The sequence below is a fragment of the Anser cygnoides genome, chromosome 5, assembly GCF_040182565.1.
Source record: "Anser cygnoides isolate HZ-2024a breed goose chromosome 5, Taihu_goose_T2T_genome, whole genome shotgun sequence".
In the NCBI taxonomy this organism is placed as follows: domain Eukaryota; kingdom Metazoa; phylum Chordata; class Aves; order Anseriformes; family Anatidae; genus Anser; species Anser cygnoides.
Window position 1 is genome coordinate 42,181,729 of NC_089877.1, and position 19,704 is coordinate 42,201,432.

General features: G+C 41.2%; 1 protein-coding gene across 1 annotated transcript in view; it reads left to right on the forward strand.

Annotated features, from left to right (window-relative positions):
- LIN52 (lin-52 DREAM MuvB core complex component) overlaps window positions 1-15,658 on the forward strand; it is a 45,816-nt gene extending 30,158 nt beyond the window's left edge. The window contains exon 6 of the mRNA XM_066998091.1: window positions 10,719-15,658. Within this exon, the coding sequence (XP_066854192.1) occupies window positions 10,719-10,774 (56 nt within the window). The 3' untranslated portion in view covers window positions 10,775-15,658. The remainder of the gene's footprint in view (window positions 1-10,718) is intronic.
- The last annotated feature ends 4,046 nt before the right edge of the window (window positions 15,659-19,704 follow it).

The window sequence follows — 19,704 nt, forward strand, 5'->3', positions numbered from 1 at the left end:
TGCTATGGCACTGTTAATTCAGGTTTTATGAGAAGAGAGTAATGGTAGACATGGCCTCAGACCAGTGGTATGCATGGATTGTGAATAAACATGAAGAGATTTTTGGAAGCCAAAGAGTACAAAGAGTACCAAGGCTAACTGGGCTGCTCTCAGTAGTCTTCTGGAGAGAAAAAGAATGGTTTGTTTGTTTGTTTTGGCTTCCTACCCCCCCCCACCCTTAGGGGTGACAGTTGACTAGGATGCTTTATTTCTGAGCTTCAAGAAACTGAAGTTTATTCTGGCTGTTATACTCAGGAGGTATCAGCAGACTGATACCTCTGTATTTCTTTTGTTTGAGTCATGGCTTCAAGGTTTTCTTAAAAACCCATGGGGACCAGAAGTGCAAGGATGTTTATGCAGAATGTTCTCGCATTTGTTCATAGGTCTTGGGAGGGTTTGGTTTTGGCTGTATTTTTTACATCTGGGCCTTGCCTAGTTGTGTTTGAGCTCATTAACAGCTAAAATGTTTTAATTTAGCAGAGTCTGCATGTTTATCTGTTAATATCTATTCCAAAAAGCCCTGAGTGGTATTGGAATTTTTTATCAAGTCAGTCAGATTAAACTTAGTGTTATTTTCTCTGAATAACACCACTCTTTCTGTGATTTTTAACTCTTGCCAATGTATGTGGTTTTTTCCTGTATTTATTTCAACTTGACTCTAGTGGCATTTGAATGCTGCGAAAACCATAGCATTTCTAAATCAGTGCATTTCCTGAGATGTTCTGTGACCAACTGGGAGTTGGTAAAGATGGTTTTGAATTCCCTGAACCCTCTTCTGAACTTTAAGATATTCCTCAGCTCAGGATATTGCTGCCAGGAGAAAAGGCTCATGGCTGGCTCGAAATGAGAGCTTGAAATGAGTCAGTAAAATAACTGAAAAACAGCTGGACTGAGGCAAACAGTGAATATGCTGGGAAGGAAGAGGATAGGGATAAGAGAACACAATGAAGAAAGTGTCTTTGATTCACGTGGAGGAAAGAATTAAATGATGGAGGTGATTGTGGAGGTTTTCTTCTGCAACCAGAGCCCACAAACTGCGTATCGCTGCCCTTCCATAATGCTACTTGAACTAAGGTTGAGATTTTTGCCTTGGAGCAATGAGATTTCAATAATTTACTTGAATTTGTTCATACAGACTTTTTACTTGGATTTTTAGAAATTATAGAAGTCCTCCATGTAGTTCCATTGTGTTATATCATTTTACTAACGGCAAAAGAAATCTTAGTTTATCTCATGTGTAAATCAAATAATATTATCTTCTCGTGGAGGCCGTCAGTGTCGATAATTCATTGTTGTGTCTATGGCCGCAGACATCTACATGGAAGAAGTTTCAGTAAGGAATCTGAGGATTAGAAAACACTTGAGAAATGTAATCTCTTTTCTAAAGCAAAGGCGTATCTGGAGAAATAAATACAGAGTATGGTGGTATGAGCTTCTTCCCTCCAGGCACCTCTCCTCATGAAGCTTGTTGACAGAGCTTCACAGCTGAAGCCATTAGATAACCTGCTGACAGGGACTCGTTTCTTCCTTTGGAGGCCAAGGAAGCCATACTGGAAACAGGACTACAAGCCTCCTGTGAGAGTGCCTTGTTGTGTTCTGAGTGGATTTGTTTGTCCTGACTTGCGTAACCATACAGCTTGTATCCCAACATTATTAGCCAAAAGGAGTATAGGGACTTACATAATCGCTACACGATTATTTTTCAGTAACTGTACTGTAAATATGTAATTCTCTCTACTCCTAATAACTCTTAATCCCTTTGTTCCTATTGGCTCTTGGGCTGAGATTTTTCCATGGCCTGTGTGCCCTGGCCACTGATAAGACTTGAAAAAATGGTGACTTTCAAGATTCACCTGCGTTGCTCCCAGCCATTAAATGCCTGCTCCCTGCATAGGCGAGGGAGGCCGCATCACAGGGCGCTGTTTTGTGGGGGTTTTGACATTGCTTCTGCCTGCATGCCTTCTGAGAAGGACCCACTCACCTTTAAAAACATTTCATGCCCAGCTGCATGCAAGTATTCAGTCTAGGCCTCTCCACCTTGTTTCTTCATGTGTTTTTTGCTCAAGAGCTCTTGGGCAAGCAGTTTTGATCTCATTTCTGCATGTTATTAGATAAAGAAGATTCCTTTTAGAGATACATGGGTAAGAAACCCTAAATGATCAAGAATTCTTGGGCTTCTGCTAGGGTTGGGAGAGCAAGAAGAAATTATTTTCCTTATTGGTATGAACAGGCAGAAAAAATCCTTTAGTGTGCTTCTTGTTAAAACATTCCCATTTCTATCCCGGTCTTTGCTTCCAACATCTGTGGGACTCGGTGGTCAAAGCTTTTCCAAGCTGTATCTGTTCTAGTGGTAACTTACCCTAGTCAAGTCCCCTTCAGGTATACTTGCCACTATTTTTATCTTTGATGTAAAATTGGCTTTCATACTGCCTTAACACTAGAAGAGTAACTTGAATTTATTCCTTTAAGCCTTATAAAATACTTGAACATCATTTTTCTGTGGGTAATTAGCTTCATGATTCAGTGCCTGGTCTTAGGTCTTGACATTTTTGGCGTGTGAAGTTTTTTTGTGTGTACTTGACCTTGGCTTTACTCCAGAATAAATATTTTAAGCTGTTAGTTGTGTGCTGTTTTTTGTCTTCGGTCTGAGACTAGGGGGCAGACATAACCAGCACGGAGAGAAGTGAACTGTATAAACCACAATTAGAACTGCAGTGCACAGGTGTCTGAAGATCTTATACAATTGCCAAGCTATTTGTTTCTCAAATGAGAGGGGCTTTGGGAGTATATTTTGGAGAATAAAAGGAGCAGAAGGCCTTCCTTTTCAATGTTAGATTTTTGTTTGTTTTGTTTTTGAATCCTAGCTTGAATTCTTCCAGACTTATACATTTGAGATCTTTGCAGAACCAGCATAACGAATGGTTGAAAGTAATCTACTGCAGCTGGTGATGGAATTTAAAACTGGTCTCAGATAGGAATCTGCATTTAGGGGTAAGAATTTCTTGCACACTAGCTTTTCTCTGAACATCAAATTAGGTCTTGTGGTTGAAAAATCTGAACGCCAACATTCAAAGAAAGATGACTTGTAATATTGAAGGAGAGGGCTTATGGGTGAGTTCTGCTGCAGATACTTGAGGATCTTTTGGGGAAGGTAGGCATCTTGAATCTCTATGCTAGTCATATGCAGAGTATTATTGTAATGAAAAAACAGTGAAGTGAGCAAATAGCTCACAGTACAAGGCACTCAATGCATCGAGAGCCCCAGCGTTCACTGTATTTTGCAATTTAATGCACAATAATTTTTTTTTAGTTCTGTATTTTTGTATGCTCCCCTGTGTCAGATCTGTATTCTTGGGATGTGCAGTTCCATTAAAAAATAAATAATAATCGCAGCCCCCTCTCCCCCCACGTACACTCATTTTCTATAATATGGTAATGATATCACCGTAGCAGTAATTACGGGTCATCTTCATTTCTTTCATCTCTGCTGGTTCTGATGGCTTCATTCCTTTGACGGAGAAGATTTGGCTCTGGGTGCTGTGATTATTTTGTTAAGCATTATTCGAATAGACAGGAGTGAGAGAAATTAATCAATCCAAATGCAATTAGCATCATGTTTAACCCAGTGATGGACGTCTCAAGGTGAAACAGCCAGGGGAGTTTCAGACATTATTATTCAATCCAGTGGCTCTTATCTAAATTATAATCAAGAGAGGTTTTTATTGGCTTCACAGAGAGAAGATGTAACTCTTTCCCTGCTTTGGGGGTCAAAGGGATCAGGTCTTTGGCCTCACAGGATGTTGGCTGCAGGCAGTTCCTGGAGGTGGGAGGTACTGTAGGAGTTCCATTTAAAGTGGGGGTCACACGGGACAAAATATGTGCATGTCCTAGCATTTGTGACCAGGAACATAAGTTCAGTAGCTCCCTCGGCATTGGCAGGGATGTTACTGCCCCATGCTCCAGGTATTCCCACTGCCTGGCCTTGCCCATCTGTACGTGAATGAATGCTGTTTGTAGGTTTTTGCATTCAGAGCTCTGTGCACATCGTTGGTTGCAGCTGAGTGTGAAGGGAATGGTGCTGCCCTGCAAGGAGGGGACGTCTGCTTAGGAGAACAAGGTGATTATTTTGCAGAGATGGAATTTAATTTTTTGTAGAGCAGATACAATATTAGTGTTCATTGATACTAACAACAACATTTTTGAGGAAATCTCAAGCTGCATGAAACAGATCTGTTATCACCACTGTGGATAATCCTGAATGAGCTCTTGAGTTGTCTTGTCAGGTGTACAATAAAACACAACAACTGTGTGTGGAGAGAAATGAGACCGAACGAGGGCACATTAGGATTTCATGATTCAAGAAAGCATTGGGTCTTTGACTCCAGGTTCTTAAGGCTCCAGGTAATATTCACTCAAGTATTTCAGTGGTTTAAAACTTTATCAGCCTCTTCTATGTACCACTTCTCTGTCAGAGATGACCATTTTCATTGCATACAGGGAGGAAAACTCCATGCTCCTCACCTGCTCTGGTTCACAGCAGGTTTTGTGCAAGCCCACCTTCTTTGACATTTCAAAACAAGTCATGCCAAGCTACGTACTGGAGCTGAGGTAAGGGTAGATTCTGCTGTCTCATCCACCAAGGGAAGGACAGTAATGTTTTGTACCAAGTGTTAATATTTTAAAATACTGCAGCAAGACTTGACAGAACTCATCTTTCAGAGCCCGAATTCTAGCACTGTCGCCGACTCCTTTAGTATACATCCGTGCATCACTTCTTACTGAGGCTGTGACCCCAGCTGTAAGATAGGAATTAAATCACCAGATGTCTCAAGAATATTATGAAGCTTCATAAACTTTGCAGGTGCTTTGATACTGATTATTGAAAGATGACATGGTATCACTAACTTACTCCACCTGGAGGTTTATGCTGAGTCTCTGTCATCTTACCTGAAAAATGTGCTTCAGGAGTTCTGGATGATTATGCTGGTATTTAGTGGAAACAGTGAAATGTTTCTGAAGCACGGGTTTGAGTAACTATATGCTGGTTTTATCTTCGTTAAAGGCAATTGTCATTGCTTCTGCTAGCCTCTGCTCTCCTGGGATGGCAGTTCCAGCTTCGTGGAACTGGGCTTGGTGCAGGATTCACTGATTCGTGTTTGACCAAGGCCAACAGTTGTGAAATAGTATTTCATTTGACAATTACGTTAAAAGAGTATGAAGTTAGCAGAGTAATTAGAGATCTTTTTGTGAAGGAAGAGGGATGAGACAGTGCCAGCAGGCATTTTTGGGGTCTGTTCTTCCATAAGTATGCATTGAGCCTAGGAGTCAAAACCAAGTCAGAGACAGAGATGTGAACAGATTGCTTTCTCTGATGAGAGAAGTTGAGATTATGTTGGCTTGCTAATAATATTCTCCTGATTTTGGCTAATAAAGACCTCATTTTCTTTTGGGAGTTGCTTAGTACTAATGTCAATCTTAACATGTTTTTGCTGTTTTTAGATTGCCTTTTTGCCTTCACCCCTGGTGACTGATTTTATTTCCCTTCCAAATGCAATAGTGGTCGAGAGCAGCCCAGAGATTTGGCTTTGCCATAGGCTTTCACAAGTCCTGTCAAGCTCCAGGGCAGAATCCTCTACAGCTTTTTGTACGTCCTACCTACTAAGGAAAAGAATTGTTATCTTATCCTCACATGGTGTTAAAGGACAAAAGAAGCAATTGCCTGAAGCAATATACACTTGTGACGGAAGGGCTAAACCAGAGAAGTATTTTGCTGTCTCTCTGCAGTTCATGTTTTTTTCCCTGAACTGGTAATTTCCACTGGTAGCTCTTCACAAATAAAATCCTCCTAGTTTTGTTGTCTCTGTAGTGCTAAGACACAGCAGTTTGAGAATGCATGATTGGCACTTTAGGGGAATCCTTTCAGAGTGAAAAACAAGTTATTTCGTTACCCTAAGTACAATTATAGGGGCTGAACAGGAGGAATATTTTAACTGAAAAGCTAACAAAGTATGCCAGTGCCCAAAGTAACCTCTTGGTAGTCAAGAATGTAGCATTCAGTGTGATCCTACAAGGCATTTTAGGGCTACAACCGTGTTCTATTCATAGGGTATTAATTGTATTTCCGTATATTTAGTATCAAAGCATTTAAATACCAACATGGCTACATTTTCAGGTTAGAGGAGGAGCACAGTCAAATTTACTCAAGTTGTAAATTGTGGGGAGAGGCAGAGAAGTGTCTTCGGCAGGGTGACTTCATTTTAAAATATCCATGATTTGAAGATGCTCACAGGCTTTGTTTTGAGATTTTTAGGATAAGTCCAGAAGCAGTAAGCAGTGGAAGGTGTCATGATCATGATAAATGTATGATAAATACAGTTTGTCACACATCTTTTGTGTGGACTTTGTCACCAAGTCTACACTTATTTGAAGTGTATGCTGTATTAAGAACATGTGTATGTGTGTGTGTTGCTTAGGGATTCTCCTCGTTTAAAGTTGCTTATATAAGTGAAAGTCACTATTTTTGTTGCTGGTTTTATAGCAGTAAATCCTTCCATTATTTCTTGGCTATCCAGACCTTATGACACAGTTTGTCTTGTGCTGTCATATGTACGAGAAGGCTTTTTATGGGGAGCAATCAGCCTGGACCCCAATCTCCAGGACAGTGTTTTTTCTAATTAAATTGTCACTGGAAGGAATATCTGGAACAGCAGTTTTCATCTTCTATCAAGGAAAAAAAAACATTGAGTCCTTGTCATTTGATTAAAAGTTACTTAACCTTTAAATTGCTACAGATGTAAAGATAACTCTGAGTTTCCAATGTAATCGCCTCCAAGTTAAAATCAGGAAAATCTTTGTGTAATGAAACCCATATGTCATAGTGAAAGGATGCAAAGCACTGGCAGAGTGGGCTGCTCTCGCAGGAGATCTGCACCCAATCTTGTTAACCAGGACTGCTTTTGGTAATCCCTCATCTCCTCACTTGTAGGAAATCAATCTGTACTACTGAATCTTCCAACCAGCAACCACAAAATTTACTGCAAAGAAGCAGCTTGGGGACAGTTGTAGTAGAAAAGGAGCCCCAGGCAACAACACCAAACGCGGGATTGAAGGATTGAAGTTCTAAAGAGGAGATTATATTAAATCTTATTCTGCTCCCCTGTCAAGTAGAAATCTCTCCTTCTCCTTTCAGCCTCAGTCTTCCCTGTCCAGTACCTGTTCTTGAGATCTCCCAGGCAGCAAACTGAATTCATAGTGCAACATTTTCTGTTAATGATAACAGCCTGATACCATTTTCCAGTACAATTGTCTTTCAGAGAGTCTATTCAGCACTCAACTTCCATTGGAACCAGTGCTGATAATACCTTAAAGGTGTTTTTTTCCTATGGTCTTCAGTACCCTCTTCTTCCTCCAGAATATGTGAGATTAATTGGTATCCAAGCTATTGTGATCATATCCATTGTCGATTTTCTGTTGTAGATGCACAGCCAAGGCGAGGTTGTAAATTGCCCCCTGCCATGGAGATTCATGTTTCTGTTCCGTGCTGCACAGCCTCTGTAGTGCCTGTTTGCTGGGACAAGGAAACCTGTGCTCAAGCCCTCTCTTCTCTAGAAGTCCGTAGTTTAAGCAACCATTTTAAGGAAAAATCCCCAAGGTTGTCCCTACGGTTTTGTCCAACCTTTTAATTAAAAAATCCACCTCTGTCTACCACACAACGGGCTTCTGCTGCTCCCTTGGGTAGTTGCTTGAGACAGGTCTTGCTGTCTCTCTTGGACTGTGATCGTATTTAGAATGGGGGCGATGGTTTCTTCCTTTACAAGCTCTTCCTTCACTTCAGCAAGCTCCAAATGGCCCAGTTGGAAATGATATTCCCATTTTTAAGAATTCATTTATCAGAAGCGATGCTGAGTAGAGGAGTCGGTTTAGTATTCGAGGCTTTTCAGTGCAAAACCCAAGCCGAAGGCATACCCTAGTGCAGATTAGAGAGGAACAAAGGGAAAGGAGTAGCCAAGACATTTGAACGCAGCGCCGTGTAATATGTATTTGGCCTGTGTTTACCAGGAATACATTGAGCTGGGGTTCCTGGGCAGACAAGAGAAGCAGCTGAAGCAGGGAAAACAAGATTGTTAATGTTTGTGGAAACTTGCCCTTAGGTTGGCTGGGATGTGTTTGTGGTACGAGGATGTTATTTCCTGGCCATTTTCATACATATACAAAGACGTAAGGTCCTTTCTTTCAGCTTGGCATCATATCTTTAAAAATAAAGCCCTGTTGCAAGCCTGAGTATGTGAGGAGAAGAGGAATACAGAATAGCAGAAGGCTGTCTCCTGCTCCTAATGGGATTTTGTAGCAGCATGTGCGAGTTTGTTTTAGAAGTCAGAAATGAACAGATGTTGGTATAAATTACCTCTGTGTCTGATGTCTTGCAAATTAAAAGCGCGGTTGGCATCACTAAACAATTTCACCAGGTTGGGGGGGGAAGCGGGCGGTGATTATTGTAGCAGGTCGGTAAGAATCTTTAAGCTGCGGCAGAACAGGATAGCAAGGATAAAGGAATGAAGAATAAAATGAGAGGTCTGTGAATTAATCAGAAATGTTAACATCTCCGATGACAAGTGAACAGGAGGGCACGTGCTCTGGAGCAACCCCCAACCCACAGTAATTTCGCTCAGCGCACAGAAGGAGTCTATGCTCTCTGCCTGATTTATAGGGTGCAGCCTCTTTGGGGGAACGGAATTGTCATGCATTCGTATATCTCCTATATGGGACTTGCGCTCAGAAAAAACTTTCCACTCTATCAGCTGTAGTTGGGTTTGGTGATTTTTCCGTAACAGCGTTTTAAAACCCTGCGCTGTCACCGGTGCAAGGCAGGGAGGTGTCAAGGAACCAGTGGCGAAAACCTGTTCCTAGCTGAAATATTTAGAAACTTGCATTTTTATTTAATCATCCTCTTTGTGCGTGACAATTTTCTTGACAGAACAGCAGTCCACTCCCTGCCCTTCTGCAGCACCTTGCACCCATGTGTCGGTTTAGCATCCCTGAAAGCTGTCTTGCAGATGGGGAAGTAGAGGTACAAATAAGTAAACGATGTTTGTGGCAGCTCACCCCGAATCAGAAGCAGAGTTGGGAATGGATCCCAGATGATATAACTCACAGCTGGAGGCATGAACCAAGGGAATAATGAGGTGATCTGCTTGAATCTGCAGCCAGCCTGAAGCAGTAGCTTGCTGTGGGGCACATTCCCGTCAGGGCTGTGGACCTTGCAGCCTGTGAATGTCCATACGTACTGGGCACTTCATAACACTAATTGTTTTACAGGGATGTTGTCGATGACGGCCACACCTCATGCTACAATTTTGGGTGGTCAAGTTAGAATGTAATAACTGAGACCAGGCTTCAAGCACAATTTCTAACCTTTATATCTAGAATAACAAAATGCCTTTACCTGATGGTATTTGAGTGTTTTAAGCTAAACACTTATTATTACATTTATTTCTATTCAGACAGATAAGGAGTAATGTCAAAAGAAAACTCAACATCAGCAACAAACCCACCTCTAGTTTTTTATGCTAATTGTCATTGCTGTTGTTCCTCTCAGTAGAGAGGTCAGGAATTGAATGAATAAAACAGAAAATTAATTCCTGTCTCCGCCTTTCAGAGTCTCTCTAGGCTAGGTGTGGGAAACATGCATGCTTTCATCAATCCTGTGAATAAAAACCTCCAGGTTTTGATGGCTGTCAGTCCAGCACAAAGCTCACACCTTTATGTAAAAGAAATGAAGGGAAGCTCCAGTGGGAAAATTGTCTCTCTCGAGGACTCAGTCGCTAATCGTGCTGTCTTTAATGCATTGTGTTGTATTGTGAGACAAAGATAGTATTTGGGCTGCTCTGCCAGCTTGTGAGCTTATGGGCTCACAAGTCAGAAACGTCTCGTGCAGAAAAGTGGCTGTGTAAACCCTGCAGTAATACAGCTACCAGAGATTGATGGTGCCAAGAGTGAGAGAGAGACATATAAACCTTGCCTCGCTGTATTAAACATCAAAGGAATGACAATGCAGAGAGAGTGAGAAGACCAAAGCTCTATAAACTTTACTTTATTACACCATCCATAGATGAACTGCGTTGAAGGAATATAAACCCCATTATATTACAGCATCCAGGGACTGACAGTGCTGAGAGAGAAAATGCTGTCTAATTTCTGTTGAAGATCATAGCACCCAGGGACCAATAATCCTGAAATGGAGAGCGTTCCATAATCTCTGACGGATTATAACATCCAGGAACAATTGCTTTGAGACGGAGTGATGGAGATCTGGATTATACCATTCAGAGGAGGATAGTACAGAGACAGAAAAGGGGATGCTGCAAGAGCATAATGCAGTAGGAATAGAAAGCAGAGATTGTATGTAATGAGATAGTCTATGGGAATTATTGCTGAGTTTAGAAGATTCTAGGCCTTGCCTGCGTTTCTAGATTGTCAGAAATTCAGGCTGGAATTTTTAAACTTTTTTACTAGATTATTTGCTTTTCACTTAAATAAAAAAGTCCTTACTATTAATATAAGTACAAATTAAATGAATTTCTCACCCTCTGGTTAAATACTGCAAATTATACAATTCTGTTTGGATTTCTTGACTTTTTTTCAATATTAATCTTTTTTTTTTTCCTCCCTTGTGATTTCAGCTAGAGAAATGACTCGAGGGAAATTCCTGAACATCCTAGAGAAGCCCAAAAAGTAGCTGCAACGTCTGGAGTTGGGACAAAAAAAATACCCCAACTGGATCCTTGTACATACTGCGGATCCAGATGGACCCCAGAACTTCTAAAGAGAAGTACAAAGCTCTTGCTCCAGACCTTCAGAAGCTAACACCTCTTGCTTCCACAGCTCATCTCTTTGCGGGGGAGACGCACTGGACACACAGGTCACAAGGACTGCGATTGATTGCCTTGGAATTCAGACTTTGTCCAACCTGAAGATACCCAACGGGAGGATTCGACCCTGATGTGGGATGGCAAAGTGAACAGCCGTCGTGTCCTTATTCTGTTGTTCTTGGCGGCAGCACCTCTTTGAAGTACTCAACAGCTCTCTGACACAGGCCAGCGTGCTCCGTGGTGCATTGGCCTTCTTGTGTCTGTTGTCTTACATGCATTGCTTTCCTACATGCAATTTCTGTGCTGAACGACTTGAGCAGAGTTTGGGGTGTAGATTGATAGCGCGGGTTTTGCAGGATTACATGTTTTTAGTGTAGAAGGCCAGTGTAGTCTGTGCATTAGATTCCAGTTGCTCACTGCCTTCAGAGGAGCGTGCCTGGTACTCCGAGGAGGATCTTCAGTATGTTGGTCCATGCACTTCACATGGCTTGTATCAAGCATCGTGTGTACCAGGAGCTGCATCTCAGTGCTAAATGGTTTTCTAGTGAAATCTAGACTGACGGACTGCAGAGAGTAAGAGGTGTTACTGTACCATGAAGGAAAATGTCCCTCGAGAAACTTGAGCCTATACAGGAAGAAACAGCTTTGTCAGTACCCCTGCAATTCTCAGTTTGCTTCTTACAAAGCCAGAAACTGAGGGAAGTTACAAAGTTGAAAGGCAGTAATGTTTTCAGTACTCCAGGAAGGGAAACAGGCATGTTAGCCCCATTGCAAGGATATTCTACTCAAACGGAGTCTTCACACTTCTGAAAGTAATCTTTCTTGATATTTTCATTACTTAGAAAACAGCAATCTCAAAACTTGCTTCACCTGCAAAAATAATATTTTAAAGAGAATTTTCTGTGACCTGGTCTCTTTCAGCACACAATCTTGGACTTTATTTGTCCTATAGTTTAATGTATTTTCTTTCTGTTAATGCACTTCTGCATGTTCATCCCTGAGAAGTGGTAAAGAGCATGCTGAGATTTTATTTTATTTAAGAGAATAACTTTTTTCATTTCATCCTGTTTCCTTTTCCTAGGAAACTGCATTTTAAGCATTAAAAAATATGTTCCTCTTTCTAGGGTAAGACATAATATTGAAACGTTGGATAAAGAGCAGTTTTTTCCCCATTTAGAAATGTTATTTTTAGCATACAGGCTTTTCAAAATCTGACATTTCCCAGACTGTAGTCACATGTGAGAGGAGAAATGACTTGGAAATAGTACTTGTGCCTCATCATTAACAGAATGTCCTTGGAGCATTGCAAATTTCTGTCTTTGCAGAGAGAGGAGACTTTTCAGGTGCATGTGCAATAAAGAGGGGGAGATTTTTAATCAAATAGACTACTCTGAATTTTTACTAAGATGATTGTGGCCATTTGCTTTGCAGTCTCTGGCCTTGGTGATTATCAGCGAGAGAGAGACTCATTTTTGGACAGCTCCTGTTAACTATGTTTAAGCAGTTAAATTCCAAATCCCAGAAGACCATACAGAAATACTGAATATTTAGGTGTGTCAGGAGTGTGATTTTAAACTTAATGGATTTATTTCTATACTTCTATTTATGCAGGGCTGAGCTTAACAGGACCTCCATCCCTTGAGAACATGAGAGATAAGTTGAATGTAAAGACAACCTAAAAGTGCTAATTCAGAGACAGAGGAAAACTGTTGATGCAAACCAACGTTGATGTAGCTTTAAGTATTAAATTATACATTTTGAAAGCAATTTTAAGCTTGTATACTATATATATAATATATATATACACACACATGAAATAATGGGATACTTGGTCTGTATCACTAATATGAGTTCATTTTATAGAGGTTTGATGATCCAACACATTAAGAAACTGAGATCTGAAAGGAGGAGGAATATAGGAGAAGATAAAGCTTGGCATGGAAGTATATGTATATTTTCTGATACGTTCAGCAAAGAATTTCAATCTTTAAGTAGTTTTTGGTAACATACACGTAGTGTAAAAGCAAACAAATAAAAAAACCTTTACCATGCAGTACTTATCCTCTATAGGGCAGCAAATAATATATGCTTTAGAATTGTTATTTATTGGCTTTGTACTTGTCATCTGTTAAGATGAATCAGTGCTGTATTTTTTTATTGGTAATATTTATATGCATTTTTGTGTGTTAGCTGGAGAATTGTAATCTGTCTGTTACTGCTCTGTGGTCTGATAGTAAACAAATGTAAAGCTCAAAGAGTAGTCTGGGTTTCCAGAAGAGCCCCCTGAGGTGCAGAATCTGTTGCTTAGTCACTGAGGCAATACTCTTCCATAGGCTCTTTTTCACTATTAAGATGTGTAATAAGGAACACTTTGCTTATCACCACCTCAGTTTTCAGCCTGTGAATATTTCATTCGCATCAGTAAATGAATAGATGGCAATATCCAAATGGCACTAAAGATTTTCATGCCCTCTTGACCTCTTCCCTTTTTTTCTTCAGTGATGTCCTTCCCAACATCACTGCAGTCTCTGTCTATACAAAAAAATCTGGGTGACTTTCTAGTGCTGATAAACTTAGATATTTTGAAACAACAACAACAAGTTTTGATAAATGATGTGAACGAAGAGTATAATAAGATCAAAATTTGGTAATACTATTTGAGCTTGTGCATTGCTTTATAAAGTGTTTTTGTGTATTGGTATGTTAAATGTTGTTGTCAGGCTCTTGGAAATAAACCCAATGTTTTTAGTTCCTATTAAATGCCAGTGTTGTATTAAATGCTTAGTTGTAAAGGCTGTTCAGTTTTGGAGTACCAAATGCTTTGCTGTTTAATCCAACTGAGAATAAATTCTTGTTCTATTAATCATTATCAAAATAAAAGTCTAAGTGCACTGGCAATGGAAGAGGGCGATACTCCATTCAACTTAGTGTTTTGCCATTGCAAAATTAACAATTTTGGAACAATCCTATAACCCACAGATCCTCAGTTTTTCTTTGTATTTCCCTGATCAAGTCACCTAAAAATAACAGATTCTTAAAAACTGACTAATCCAATGCAGAGATAACGTTTGAATGTTATTCTCTTTTGTCTTATTTTTATGTTACATAAAAATGTAACATGCTATTACAAGGCAAATCACAAGCCTGTCTTACTTGTAATGTTTGATTTGATTATAAATGGTTGTAGACACATAGGGAAGGATATAAACAAAAGGCTTACACACAGATTTTGCTTTAGGTTACCTTCTCCAGCAACCTGTTTTAGGGACTTACTGAGCTAGTAGTTGAATCTGGTATGTGGTAGGCCCTACCCTCATACATTTGTCTTAGTCCTAATTTGTTTGTACTTCCAGCCTCTAAAATGCCCTGAGAGTGAATTCCGTAATTCAGTTATACAAGTCAATTTTTTTAATGTTATTGTTAGTTTTAAACCTGCTTATTTGCTAACCCCATTTTGAACCTTTCATTTCTTGTATTGTCAGAAGCGGGTGTGTTGTGTGGTTTTTTTTTTTCATGTCTGTGCACTATTCATGGTTTTTCATCTGTTATGCTTTTGTTCTGTGGTTATTTTAGTCTTCTTCCAATTGTCTGTCTTCTGTTACAACTGTTCTGAGATACCTTAATAAAAACTGCAGCGTGTTCAGCGGAGGCATACTGTGGAGGGGTATAAGTCGTAATTATGGCTTGTATTTTGTTCCTCCACTGTTTTCTCCCACATCATCATGAGCTAAATCCTGTTTTGTGTATCTCTAAGAACAGGATCATCACTGAGATTTGCAGTCTGTGCATGCAGCTGATCTCATCTACTTCATCTTCACCCACAGTAACTTGTCTTAGACAAACAACACTTCTTTTTCCAATCATGATGACAGTTGTGCCAAGCATTTTGTGTTAAGGAAGTGATACTAGGTAATTCCATCATCAACCTCTGTGATATGTAAAAAAATAAATTATCTCATGTGGTCTAAAAGCCTGGTCTCTTAGCCTATCACAAATTCAGTAGCATTGCATAAGCATTTTTATAGTACTTCTAAACTAATATGAACTTTTAGACATCCATGATCAAAAGAAAAGGCAACTTGCAGATTGTAGCTATAGGAAATACACCAACTAATGGTTCCTCTTAAAGATGTGCCCCTGGCACCAAGGACAGTCCAAAAAGAGAAATGCATCTTGTCTTTGTGTGAGCTATCTGCTTATGGCATGCAAATTATATAATATGAAAATAATCCTCACTCCTTAGTGTTGTATACCCATTTCATTTACCATTCTGAATTGACACTTTTTAAAAAGTCATTAAATAATCAGTCTATACTGGAAGAAGATAATTCATTGAAAAAAAAAATCGCAGAATGTCCTGTCTGCATCTTCCAAATTGCTGTTGGACAGAAACTTCCCATGGCCTAAAAAACTCTGAACAGAATGGATGGGATTAGAACAACAAATGCAAATGCTGTAAATATATTTCTATAGTCAACACAGTAAAAACATCCCACAGCAAAAATACAGAAACGAGTGGTTCCTACGTGCACATCCCAGCCTATACATCAGCCAGTGTGCCAAATACTTCTGAAGATACTGTATGTACGATGCCAAATAAGTGTTATCTATCTGGGGAAACATACTTGGAAATAAAAATAAAATGTGTGAGCATATGGGTTTTCTCAAATTTTACTAAAAGTCTTTCTTGATTTTCCCTAGGACTATTGTGGCTACAGATAATTAAAAAAAAGTAAAAATTGTCTTCCTTATTTTTGACTGGTCTTTCTGAGAACTGCCTGTAAGGTCTCTTTCCTGCAAGAGAACAGCTCACTTGGAGCCCAGTGCTTCTGTACTTTTTGTATTTTTACACATTTTATCATCTCATTACCCACTCTCTTTTTCTGGATCGTTGACAAAGATGTTGACTAGCACAGGCCCCATAACAGTCCTTGTGGGACAAGCTGCCAACCTCCCTATTTTATGAAAATTGACCATTTATTCTTGCTGCTCATTTCCTATTTTTTAATCTCTTATCAGTCTACAGGAGGACATTGGCTATTATTCCACGACAGCTTAGTTTCTTCAAGAACCAGAAAGCAGCTTTAGTGAAATCCAAAATAATATCATGAAGTTTATATGCTTTATCCATATGCTTCTTAATGTCTTATAAGATGCACAACGGATGTGTGAAAAAATACCCTCTACTGTATCTATTTACTTTCCCCCTTTATATACCATCCTTACATCTATTCTATTCTTCAGACATCCACAACTTCTACCAGTTTGCACAGTCTGATGCTAAGGGTTAGTGGCCTGTAGCTTGAGCAGGAGCCCTTTGTAAGGGTTTTTTGCCAGTTTTGTCAACTGCCATTCCTCTGATGCTCGATTTAAAGTAGAGGTATTACATTTTATGGTTCTTAAGGTTACGTATCACATTTAGTATTTCAGCAATTTTATACCCAGAACTCTTCAGCATCTATCTGCTGGCCTCACTGACTCTTGTGGCATCTCACATAACTGGAAGTGAGGAGCTTTCATGCTTTTTGAAAGTTTCAAATTAATGCTGCAAAAGATGCATATTTTAGTTGCTTTTAGTTTCTTTCAGGAAGACATGAAATGCAAAAATCCTGAAGTGAAATGTGGCCAGTCATTTGAAGTCCACATGAAGATATTTAAAAGCTTAGGTAGCTGGAGAAGTATGGACTGATCCAAGTGTAATCCATGTTCTACATAGAATATGGGCAATTTTGCCATGTTTAGATTGTGCTAGATTTTCAGCATGGGGGAATCTCTTCACGTTTTGACTCCCATCATCTGCTGAAACTGCTGGTTTTTAGACTTGACCTTTTCCACCATGTCCCTTTGAGCAGAATGACTGACTCCTGGCAGCTGATGCGTGTACAGGATAGGCGTTTTCTTGTTGGGTTTGTGTGGTTGACCTCTGGCCTGCCTGCTGATTCCTATAATACAGATCAGTGACCAGTGAAGCCAGAACGCTCCCTGCCTGTCTCTGTTACAGACACCCCAGCATGGAACAGAAAAGAGGAAGAGGGGTGAGCTTGAAAGCGCTTACTTAATTGCTAGTAGAAAAAATGGGTAATAAGAATGACCTTGCCCCTTATTTATTGACCAGATCTTGGGAGGGACAAAGTACTTGACTTGATTCTGTATCACTTGAAAGGCTCTCTCTATGACCAATAGCTGATGAGTAGGTGTAATAATATGGGGTAATTAAATTTTGTGCTTCCAGGCATGTGGATGCCAGGGAGGATTCCCCTCCAGAAAATACCTGCACATCTAACGACTTTCCTTGTAATCACAGAATTGGAAAGCCGGTTCTGAAGCATCAGAAATGTGCCATTTGACATCTTCTACTTACCTTAATAACCCCAAATGCAGCAGGTTATGTACAGAAAGTCAGTAGGAAGGCTCACAAGCTAAATCAGAATGAGGGACACGAGACCAGCGGAGTCACCCAAGTGGGCATCAATGCTCAGCTGCCTGGTTCTTTGTTTTCCTCACTCTGTATCAAACTTTTATTAGTCATTGCTAATTTTAATTGATTTACTTACACATACATATGTATATTGATTAACCTAAATTGCCTACCAAGGTAGTCACCTGCGCCTTCCTCTTGGACTCTGCATGAATTAGTTTTTCCCCCCTGCCTTTCCACCCACCAGGGAGGGTTTCTCTTCCCTGCTTAGTCCACCAAAGTCAAATAGCACAATATAAAACTGAGGGATCAATCCTTTTGTCCCTCAGTTCAGGCCTTGTTGGCCTGGCTTGCAGGAGTGATCAGTTTGTAACCAGCTGCGCTGAAGGCAAAGGGATCTCCAGGCTCTGAACATCTTTACCAGAATTGGTTGGACTGTTATATTCAAAGTGGGCTTGTTGTCAAAAACTATCATTGGGTTCTGGACAAAATGCTTTGATGAAATATATTTGGTTGATGACAGTTTCTCAAGAAGGTGTTGGGCTGAAAGTCAGAGGGAGGATGTGTCCTCCCTTTACCTTGCTGAGGGAGTTTGAGCTGCAGTCTCCCACCCACCTCCCAACTTCTGGAAGTTCGCATGTTCTAGACCGTCTGGGGGCCATCTTCAGAAACCTGTCCCGTGAGACTCTGCACGCGTTCCTCTCCAGTGGATCTAAGAGGATCTCATTTATGTATGTGCTCCTCCTGAGTTTGAGCTCTGTGGGAGACCCACAGCATGGTGTCACTGGAGGGAAGCACGTGCCAGGTGCTGCACTTCTGTCGAGGTAGGCCCTGGCTAGACACCGGGAAGGAGAAGGTAGGTCAGAAGGGGGAGAAGGGGTGCGCAGGTGGGTGATGGTGATGGAGACCTAGAGAGAGGGTGGAGAAGGCCTTTGGCCCCAGCAACGAGTGGCTGCTGCCAAGCCACAGGCCCCGTGCTGCGTGGCTGGGCCCCAGCGCCAGGGCTGCTTTCCTCGCCGTTTCTCCACGTCCCCCTTCTCAACTCGGTGCCCGAGAGGCGGCTCCCGATGCAGTCTGTGGCGTGGGGAGCGATGGCTGCCGCTCGTTAGAAGCATTCCCCCAAGTCAGACCTATGGTACGAGCCGTGTGAAGCGGAAGACAATTAGGGGCTTATTAGTGTCCTGGGGAGACGTGTAACTTGTGTTGCTGGGACTTACCAAAACAGCGAGAGTCTTACCGGCAAGCTCCAGCCGAGAAAAGACTGAGGGATTGTCTCACCTAATTATGGGGAATGGGCCTCTTTGTGTTTGTGATTCGGTACGGTTGTCCGATCGCTTTTCTCTGGCTGCTGGCTCAGGCCGAGCTGGAAGTGTGCTAATTAGAAGAGAAATGGACGTAGTGATCCTGTCAGCTCTTGTTACCGGCGTGGACAAAGCCGAATATTATTCTGAGGCAGTGTTTTGTGAGTGTCCCCCTTCCAGCTCTCATTAAGGGCAAGGTTGGTGGACAGGGAGGGGACCTGCCCACATGGGTTGGCTAATGGAGCACAGTTACCGTTACTGTGCTAATTAACGGGCTCAGGAGGCAAATGTTTCTCCAACCAGCAGTCCCAGCAGCTGCACCTGGTGCTTCGAAAACCCAACCATCTCCCTTGGCAAGCAAGGCAAATGCTGTGTATGAAGGGAAGGAGCTTTACTTATGACATCCAGCAGCCATCCAAAAGGGTAAAAGGACCATTACAGTGGTCAGCGAAGAACGGGAAAGGGCAAAGAGCTGCTGCAGTAGTAAGTCAAACTCCAGCAATCCCTCCTCCCCAAGACCCATTCACGTAGAGTGCAAGGTGTCTTCTAATGTGCAGAGGTGGGAAGTGGGCAGCAGGGAGGAATTGCAAGGGCCTGAGGAATTGCAAGGGCCTCAGGTGCCCTCAAGAAATGTACTCCCTGTCGTGATCATCACAGGCCTCGTGTGAACAGGAAAGGGAAGACTGGAGAGATGAGAGGTGGCATGGAGGTGAATCAGACTGTCCTTCTGCATGCTGATAGGGGGACACATTGCCAGAAGTGGGGAGCAAGACGTATGTACATATCAGGATATTTCTGTTGTCCCAGATTGTGAGACCTTCAGCTAAGCAAAATCAAAATGATTCACACAGGTTAAGGCAGGTGAAGATGATGACTAGAGGAGTCATAGGAAACGCTATAAGAAATGCATGCACTTTTCATGCCATTAGCTTAAACCTGCCAGAGTGAAAGCAGGGAGAAATAGAAAACAAAACAGTATCCAGGGCAGGTCTGTAGTGTCATCGCAATTGAGATCCCTCAGCAGAAGGGAAAAACAATGAGCATGAAGGCCAGTGGCAGTGAGTAGTTTCATTTACTT